The 10,188-nt window shown below is 41.1% G+C and overlaps 1 protein-coding gene across 3 annotated transcripts in view; it reads left to right on the top strand.

The window, feature by feature from the left end:
- The window catches only part of Siae (sialic acid acetylesterase), a 33,090-nt gene that overhangs the window by 248 nt on the left and 22,654 nt on the right, over positions 1 to 10,188 (top strand). Inside the window, exons 1-2 of one of the 3 annotated variants that reach the window (XM_090319630.1) lie at positions 563 to 621; positions 5,089 to 5,250. In XM_090319630.1, the coding sequence (XP_090175756.1) occupies positions 5,127 to 5,250 (124 nt within the window). In that variant the 5' untranslated portion in view covers positions 563 to 621; positions 5,089 to 5,126. Of the gene's footprint in view, positions 1 to 562; positions 622 to 5,088; positions 5,251 to 10,188 lie in introns of those variants that run through there. The other 2 variants (XM_090319631.1, XM_090319629.1) reach the window with 2 other exon arrangements.

The raw sequence follows: 10,188 nt of genomic DNA, 5'->3' as shown, positions 1-10,188 counted from the left end.
CTGCGCCTCGGTTTCGGTGGAACCGAGTCTTCTTTGCACCCTCTCAGAGTCCCGGACCTCACCCGGTGTCAGGAGCGGCCGTCTTGGACTTCGGCCCTGTGGTGCAGGTGTTTGCTGCCTTTCCCCATTCCCACTTCCCCGTGCTTCACTTGTGGAATAGTGGGGTCTGGGGTGGGAGCTCATGTGCCCAGACGGAGGCCTTCCGGGTAGGAAGCTGGAAAGGGGAAGGGGGCGAAACTAGTTAGATAATATTTGGAAACAGGTGACTGAGTCATCCAAAACATTTCAGCGTCTGCCCCCTCACGGTGCCCGGGCGCCTCAGGATGAGTTCCTTGAGGGAATTAAGTTTTACTCGTCTAAGTGGTTATTAGGGCTACGAAATACAGCCCCCTCATTAGCTCAGAATAATTCCAGGTTCAGCTTTGACTTCTCCTGCAGCTTCACAGACATGGTTGGTGGGATGAGATTGCGTGGCCTTGGCTGGGTGGGGGGCGGAACTGCCTCACAGTGGCCCCTGTGTGCCAGGTCAGAGCCCGCCATTTGAATAATACCCTGGGCTACAGGCTGGGTCACAAGCCGGGAGAAGCCAGAAGGCAGAATTTGTTCATGTTCACCAATAATGTTAGACTGCTCTGCCTCCCCACTGCTTCATATACTGAAAGTGTGGGCCCCAAAGATCTTTGTTAAAAGAAGTGAAAGTTGAGTGAGCACTGTGGCTCATGCTTGTAATAATCCTCAGAAGGCTGAGATCGGAGTGGCATGGTTCCTAGCCAGGCTAGGCAGGAAAGTCTGTGAAGTAGAAAGTGTGGCTGATGTGGTGGAGTGTCAGCCTAGCTCGGGCACAGGGTCCAGGTCCTGAGTTCAAGATCCAGTACACACGCACACATATAGACACTGAAACAACAAAAAGGGACAGCCACTATTTTAGTAACTTTTCTGTTAAAGGGCATGATCTTTGATATCAATATTTTATCACTACTCACTACCTTCACAAACATAGATTTTTTCATTCACTTTTTTTTTTTTGTCAGTTGTGGAGCTCAAATTCTGGACCTGGGCACTGTCCTTGAGCTCTTTATGCTCAAGGTTAGTCCTCTATCATTTGAGCCACAGTGCCACTTCCAGCTTTTTCTCTTGATGTGGTACTGTGGAATGAAACCCAGAGCTTCCTGCATGCTAGGCAAGCACTCTACCACTAAGCCACATTTTCAGCCCCTCAGTCATTCATTTTTTTTGCAGTGGATGTCACTTCTTATTGGTTACCTAGTCTAACATTTTTCTTTTAAATCATCCCCATGCTTGCTTATATTTGCCTTGTAATATTTCAGATGTACTAAATTACATGTAACAATAAAGTAATGAAATAACCCATCAGTTTAGTACCCTGTTTGAGGACTAGAATATTGAGTTTTATTGAGACTACTAATCTGCTCTTCAATGCATCAGTCAGGTGCCCACCCACAGGGATATACTGTCCTAAAATTTAGTCTCTAGTTATTATGGTCTCGTCCATCACTCATTCTTGTTTTCTACTCTAGTTCCCAAATGAAGGGGCACATTAAATATCTTAAAAAATTCAAATGTTAAATTGACATGTTGAATTGAAACCTTTTTTGGACAACTGCTTACAAATGATATATTTTTAAAAATGAAAATGTTAAATGTGTCTTGTGCTTGACACAGACACTTATTCATCTCACTGTCTTGTTCTTTTTTTGTCCATTGCTCAATTCCTTAGAAATGTTCCACTGTGTAAATAGCTCGGAATTTGAGCTTTATAATGACAGGGCATATGGTTTTTTTTCCTTTGGTTTACCATCAGGACTGACCTGTTGTAAAGTGAAAAGTTTATAAGAACTATGGAATCAGGTGACTTGATTTGTAATCCTCTCATAAACTACTTTGCGACTCTAAGCCAGTTGAAGCTGCCTAATGTCTGCAGTACCTTTAGCACTACGAACTGTCATAGTAAGCTTCCTGCTAGCAAGGATTTTTTTCATATATTTTTATTGTAATTAATAGAAGGGTTACATTATATTCGCCAGAAAGAAGGTGCAAATCTCTGCTAGGAGAGCCCAAGGTTTCTACTGATTAGGACGAATGAGGAAAACCATTGAGCCTAAGTTCCTTTGAGTCTGGCTTACTTCACTTAATATGATTTTTTTTAAGTCTTTCCATTTCCTAACAAATGGGGTGATGTCGTTCTTTCTGACAGCAGCATAGAATTCCATTGTGTACAAATACCACATCTTGTTGATCCACTCATCAACGGAGGGACATCTGGGTTGGTTCCATATCTTTGCTATGGTAAATAGTGCTGCAATGAACATTGTTGTGCTAGTGGATTTAGTATGTCCTTGTTTCTGGACAATTGGGTAAATGCCTAGTAGTGGAATGCTGGCAAAGATTTTTATCTACAGTTATTCTTGTTTCTTTTTTCTCTCACTGTTAATATCCTTGACTCTTAAAATAGTATCTGGTACTACATCAATAAAAGATTATTTCTTGTATCAATGACTGTGCAGTGTGTGTATATAGGGTGGGGGCTTACTTTACTTACTAGGGCTTGAATTCAGGACCCTGTGCTCTCAATCAGCTTTTTTGCTCACTTTCTACCATTTGAGCCACACCTTCAGTCCTCTTGAATAGCTGGGATCACAGATATGAGCCTCCAGCTCCCTTCATTATGCAATGTATTTTTTTTGGCTTGATCTACTTGGTTTTTAGTCTCTTGATTAGTAATATGATTATCCCATCATTGAGAAGATCTTTTCCACCTCTATTTTTTTTTTTGCCATCCCTGGGGCTTGAACTCAGGGCCTGGACATTGCCCTTGGACACTTTTTGCTCAAGGCTATCACTCTGCCACTTGAGCTGCAGTGTCACTTTTGGCTTTTTCTGTGTATTTGCTTCCGGGGAGTTGAACCCAATGCTTCCTGCATGCTAGGCAAGCACGCTACCACTAGGCTACATTCCCGGCCCCCACCTCTAAAATTCTTCAGCCAAGAATAAAGCTATGCATAAAATGGTCCAGAAAATGCATTTGATGAATACAGACTGGCTTGAAAAGGCTTATTTTCCTAGCCTATGGGCTACTGGCGGCATACACGAATATGCAGGCAGCAGCTGTTTTCTTCACTCCATTCCTCCACTCCCACCCTCTCTCTACTTAGATCTTATTTATGCCTTTGATTTTCGGTTTTCGGCTTCCATGAGAAGCCCCTTCCAAGACAGGGTCCTCCCACATATGTGCCTCCTCCTTCTCCCAGAAGGCTGCCAACCTGCTTATGCAATTCTAGGGCGCTGTGGTCTTAGTGAGTACTTTGCTCAGAGTAGCTGTGCATCCCAGCCTCATAGGCCTTCTGGTGATCTTTGATGGTCATGTGGGTTGTGTTACCAAAGTAGCTTCTTAGAGAGGGAAAGAAAGTGAAAGATTTTTAGAGATCTGGCTGTTATTCCAAGAGCAGCATAAGTAGGCCACCAAGCTTGTGAGGAAACCCCAGTAGATGAACTGCGCTATTAAGTATAGCCTAAGGAATCCATCATCATCCGTATCGTTTAGGGAGGAAAATGTCATCCTTGTTCATTCCAAATCTCTTCCTTGCCTATCATTTGTATTTAAAAGCCTTAAAACCTTAATGTTATATTTAAAAAATTCCAATTTTGGCAGGGTGGGGAGTCTGTTCAAACAAATGGAGGCATAGTTATTTTCCTTGCTAAATTCTGATGGGCTCATTGAGGTCATGTAGTTTGATGCTTGTTATTAAAAATACTTTGATAAAGGCTGGAAGTTAAAAATAGAAGTGATTTTGGGGCCAGGAATGTGGCTTAGTGGTAGAGTGCTTGCTGAGCATGCACGAAGGCTCGCGTTCAATTCCTCGGTACCACATACATAGAAAAAAAAAGCTGGAAGGGTACCACATACATAGAAAAAAAAAAGCTGGAAGGGATGCTGAGGCTCAAACGGTAGAGCACTAGCCCAAGGACAGGGCTCAGGTCCTGAGCTCAAGCCTGGGACTGGTTAAAAAAAAAAAAAAAAAAAAGGAGTGATATTGTTAAAGTAAGCTCAGTCTTATTAGTGATTCTGTACAAGTTTCAAGTGTACTTTCTCTTTTCTTTTTGTATAATTGTGACAAAAGACCCTTCCCCAGACATTTTGACCTTCTTTATCTCACTGACCTTATTTTCATATTTTGATTTATGTCTGTGTATCTGAGAAGGAAGGATATTTATTGTATATATTCACAAGTGTGGCACACTGGATGATCAAAAAGGGGAGGTGGATTATTTAAAGGAAATTAAGATTAATAGAATGGAAAGGGAAGATTAAGTGGAGAAAATATTAGATACGCTGTGTTGGAGAGAGGCATGCTGCTCTATTTCCTCCTAGCTACTTGGAATAGGCGTGGGAATGGAAAGTCAGGGAAGTAAATGGTTTATTTTTCTCATAAATAGCATCCGTGGGGTGTATAAAAGGCATATTTTCATTATTTGAAGGGAAAAACTCAAATGTTATGGAGGAGAGCAAGGATCTGAAAAGCTCTGAAAAGGTGGGAAAGAAGCTGTGGTACATTGTTTGCTTTGGACTTTTTGAGTTTTCCTTAGCTGTCGTTTCTATTGTACTATGCTTCTTGTCATTGGAAACTGTTTTGTTATGTTGCTTACTTAATTAGAAGGGGCAAGATCTAGTTTTAAATGATTAAAAGACTTGAGTATACTCAGTTAAAAAAAACAACAACAAAAAACCCCCTAGAAACCCAGTCAGGTGAGGTGGCTCACACCTGTAAGCCTAGCTACTCAGGAGGCTGAGATCTAAGGATCTTGGTTCAAAGACAGCCTGGGCACTCAAGACCGTGAGACTCATATCTCCAATTAACTACTAGAAAACCGGAAGTGGCACTGTGGCTCAAGGGATAGGGCAGTAGCTTTGAGCTGAAGAGCTCAGGGACCGTGCCTAGGCCCAGAGTTCAAGCTATACGACTGACAAGGACAAAACCAAAAACAACCTATTTTCCTCACTATTTCACAGATTCAGCTGGTGTTGAATCTCCCTAATGATGCTTCCTATATGTTTGCAAAATCTTTTAGGTGTTGGTTTTCACTTTGCTTCATACATTGCTAGTTACATGGTGCTGCAGAAGGAGCCTGCTGGGGCAGTGATATGGGGCTATGGTATACCTGGAGCCATAGTCACCGTGAACTTGCACCGAGAAGAGGAAGTCATCATGACAAAAGTGACCAGTGTGAGAGGTAAGACAGTCCACCCTTATTTAGCTATTGTCTTCTGCCATCTGCTGGACTATCTGAAAATAAATGATTATGCTCCATTCCAGTCTGGCCATATATCCATCCATCCATTCATGCATGTCGCTATCCATTCATCTATAAAAGTTCGTTGAATAATTACTACATGCTAGGCGATAGGATGGCACAAAGAATAATAAGGCCTGGTCAAAGTCCCAGTTGTCAAGTATTTCGTTGAATAGGACAAGTGACACTAAAAAGGCTGCGTGCCTAGCATGGTGGCTTACACCTGTAATCCTAGCTACTCAGGAGGCTGAGATCTGAGGATCAAGGTTCAAAGCCAGCCCGGGCACTAAAGATTGTGAGACTCTTATCTCCAATTAATCACTAAAAAATGGGAAGTGGGACAGTGGCTCAAAGGGTAAGGCAGTAGCGTTGAACTGAAGAGCTCAGGGACAATGCCCAGGCCCAGGGGTAGAGCAGTAGCCTTGAGCTGAAGAACTCAGGAACAGCAAGCACCCAAGCCCAGAGTTCAAGCCCCATGACCCCCTCCAAAAATTAAGGGCTGGGAGTTTGCCTCAAGTGGTAGAGTGCAAATCTAGCAAGTAAATGCACTAAGTCAAATAGTCATGTGGATAAAAGTTATGGATGAAGGTATATATGGAATGTCATAGGATACAGAAGGAAAATATGTAATTCAGATTGGGTAGTATGGGAAAATTTCCATGGAAATTTGAGATGAATCATATAAAGGCAGTATAGACTTGTAATAAAGAACCTTGGCTCTGAAATTTACTGAGTTCAGGTCCTGACTCTTGTCATTTAGTGGGTGTATAATTTTGGACATGTTATTAAATATCTCTGTGTCACAGTTTCTTCATATGTAAAGTGGAGATAGTCCTAATACTAGCAAGATTATTGTTATTATTATCATCATTAAGTGAGCTGACACATGTAAAGTACTTGGAATAGTATCTGGCACTCACTAAATGCTGCACGAATTTTAGCACTCATGATTGTTACTTATACAATTACTGTTTTATCAGTTAGTCAAATATTATTGAGTATCTATTCTTGTGGCAGATACATGTTTAGGTACTGGCGATAAACAAAATCGATGTGGTCTCTGCCTAATAACACCTGTAAGTTAAGGAAGGAGATAGGGAAGTGATAGGCAATTACAGTTAAGTATGATCATGCCATCATGTTGATGGACAGGGTACATGGGAATGCTTAGTAGGGTGGTAGGGTTAATGAGCTCAATGTAAGGCTGGTTTTGAAAGATGAGTAGGGGAAACAGGTAGAGGAAACAGCCAAGGGCATGGAGACAGGAGTGCACTAGAGAAATGTCAGGAGTGGTTTGATCTGGGGCACTGGGTAAGCAACTGTGGTGGATGACAGGAGGGAAAGTCACTTCCTGGTAAGGTACAGAGACTTGTTTTGCCCCTTGCTAATAAGTGTATATCTTGAATTGATAGATTTTCAGAAAAAAAATCATGATAGGACTGATGCTTTAGAAAGATCACTTTGATAACACAGTAGAAGATGGATTATAAGACATGCAATAGGGATGGGGTAATGCATCTTGTTAGCAGGATTTCATGCTATCTAGGCAAAACATGCTGAAGTCTTGATGGAAGAGAATGGCTAAAGATGGATAGAAGGAAAGTATTATAGAGTTATCTGTATCTAGAAGAGATAAAGACGCATAAAGCTGTATGCAACTAAGGCAAAGACACAGGATGCAGAAAGGCATACTCAGGGCATAGTATTAGTTAAGGTAGCTCTGGAGCTATGGAATATAGAAGTCAGAGTGAGACAGGTGAGGAAACTACTTGATGGTTTCTCCAGTGACTAGAAAATATATGACTGGCCTTTGAGACTTGCCTTGTTAGCCTTGTTAGTATATAGAACTGATTCATTCTCCAGTCATCCATACCCTGGTGTTGTATCTTTATGATTCAGTAAATTTCCATTGAGTGGGCATTGAAAAGCACTATGTGCTAGGTGTAGACGCCAAGTCAGCACTCTTATTCCTTGGGATTTTAAGTTGTTTTGAAGGCAAGAATGTTTTTGGGTGAAGCTCACAGACCTGAAATGGAAAATTCAGCTGATGGAGATATGGTTCCCTATTGACCTAAATGCCATTGTTGACATGCAGCATGTACTGAAAGTAAATTCTAGAACCAGGAATACTGTGTCCCTCTTAGAAAACGATCAGTGTCATGTCCAAATAGTGACTCTCTTTGTAAATGATGTTAATTTAAAAAGCCAAAGACCGGGGCTGGGAGTTTGGCCTAGTGGTAGAGTGCTTGCCTAGCATGCACAAAGACCCAGATTCAATTCCTCGGTACCACATACATATAGAAAAAAGCTGGAACTAGTGCTGTAGCTCAAGTGGTAGAGCTCTGTCCTTGAGAAAGCCCAAGGACAATGCCTAGGCCCTGAGTTCAAGCCCCAGGACTGACAAAATAAATTTTAAAAAATGTTCTTACACAATTTTTAGAGCTTTATTTTTAAAACTGTTCATATGCATTATTTTTAGAACTTTGTTTTTCCCCCTTCATGCCTGCTTCAGGATGAATACCTCAAGTAGGCAGAGACAAGAAGGGTAGGGTGGTGATGAGAAGGAATAAAAGGTAATCAATCACTAAGAGATGAGCTTTCTTTTTCCTTTATAGTGATTGTAAACCTGCTCATTTATCTTGAGTTCAATTTTATAAATATCTGTTAAGAGCTTATGGTATATAAAATATTAAGATAGAAACCCTAGAAAAATAACAAAAAAGAATACAAATAGTCCCACTCTTCAGAAGCTGATTCTTTTAGCCCTTCCATGTTGAGTGGTTTAGGATCAAGCAGTTGGAAGCGATAAATGGCTAAAATAGCCAGAACTTAGGGAATCAAATGATTCATGGAATATTTATGTTAGGTTCATATTAGAAGGGGCTCCTATTATTGGTAATTACAGTAATAGGTATATTTAGCAGACTTTCCAAATATACTTGGTAGGAAAGATAGACTGGGATATAGCTCAGTGGCAAAGCACTTGATTAGCAAGTACAACATCCTGGGTTTGATCCCCAGTACCCCCCTCCATAACCTAAGAAAAGACAAAAAAATACAGTTAAAAAATAAACCCCTCTGGGAGTTTGGCCTAATGGTAGAGTGCTTGCCTAGCATGCACAAAGACTCAGGTTCGATTCTTTGGTATATACATAGAAAAAGCCAGAAGTGATGCTGTGGCTCAAGTGGTAGAGCTCTAGCCTTGAGAAAGCCCAAGGACAGTGCTCAGGTCTTGAGTTAAAAAGCGCAGGGACTGGCAAAATAAATAAATAAATAAATACCCAAACAACAACAAGCAAAAGCCCTTTCAACCAGATGCTGGTAGTTCATGCCTGCAATCCTAGGAGGTTGACATTTGATGATCCCTTTTCAAAGCTAGCCTGGGCAGGGAAGTCTATGAGACTCTTATCTCTAATTAACCACCAGAAAACTGGAATCAGCATTGTGGCTCAAAGTGGTGGAGCACTAGCCTTGAGCAGAAAAATTGCTCAGGGACAGTGCCCAGGTCCAGTGGTTTACTCCACTAATCCTAGCTACTCATTCAGGAGGTTGAGATCTAAGAATTGTAATTCAAAGCCAGTTGGCTGGAAAGTCCATGAGACTCTTACTTCCAATCAACTGTTAAAAAGCCAGAAGTAGAGCTGTACCTCCAAGAGCATAAAAACTCAGAGACTGCACCTAGACCCTGAGTTCAAGCCCCAGTAACTGACACCCAAATAAAACAAAACAACAGGAAAGAAAGGAAGGAAGGAAGGAAGGAAGGAAAGAAAATTTATAGGGAAGACAAGAAAGTATCTCTTAAAGAAGACATTACAAGCTGGTTGTAGCTGTACATGCTTCTGATCTCAGCATCCCAAAGGCTGAAGCTGAGCCTCAAGTTCTGGCCGGCCTGGGGTACATAGTGTGTTCAAGGTCAGCCTGGGTTATGTAGGGAGACACTGTTGATGTCTGTGTGTATGCATATATATATATACATATTTACATTATATATATCATATATACACATGTATGTATATACATGAATGTATATACATATATAGAAAGAAAGAAAAAAAGAGAAGAGATTGATAAATCACAAGAGATATTGAATGGTTAGATTCTTAGATTTTGTTTTTTTGTCAGAGTTCTGTGCAGAGAAACTTGTTTCAGTACTTGTTTCAGTACTGTGTTTTGCTCTTGGGAAGGGAAAAATCATGAAAAACTTTCTTTTGGCTTTCTCATCATTGTAACCTAAAGTTGGAGTTTGCTTTTAGTCATCTACTTGATAGGGTGCTTGCTAAATAGTATAAAATGAAGGAAGAGAAATGAATCTTGTAAGATGGTAGAAGAAAGAATGCAACCAATATGAGAATTTCCAGAAATCTGGACCAGGAATGATAGATAACAAGATTGCAGATGATTGGTGTCTAGAAAGATAAAGCAGAGCATTTGTCACTCAGAAAGCCACAGTACCAGCAGAAAACCTGTTAGCAGGTGAACGTGTTGGCCACTGAAGTTTATTGTTTAGATTCAACCTAGTGAACCCAGTGGGTCAACAGTTTCTTTTTTGTGTTTGTTCTTGGTGTTACTGGAGTTTGAACTTGGCCTTGTACTTTCTAGGACATAGAGCCATACCTCCAGCTCCTTTTTTGTTGTGGTTACTTTTTTTTTTTGTGCCAGTCCTGGGCTTCAGCTCAGGGCATGAGCACTGTCCTTGGGCTTTCTCAAGGACAAAGCTGTACCACTTGAGCCACAGCACCACTTCTGGCTTTTTTCTATGTATGTGGGACTGAGGAATTGAACCTGGGTCTTCGTGCATGCTAGGCAAGCACTTTACCACTAGGCCAAACTGCTAGCCCCTGTTGTGGTTACTTTTGAGACTCAGTCTTGCTTCCTTCC

This window comes from Megascapheus bottae, chromosome 27 (genome assembly GCF_031878675.1).
Source record: "Megascapheus bottae isolate mThoBot1 chromosome 27, mThoBot2.hap1, whole genome shotgun sequence".
NCBI lineage: Eukaryota > Metazoa > Chordata > Mammalia > Rodentia > Geomyidae > Megascapheus > Megascapheus bottae.
Note: the sequence above shows the minus strand (reverse complement) of the source record. Positions and strands in the feature narration are given on the sequence as shown.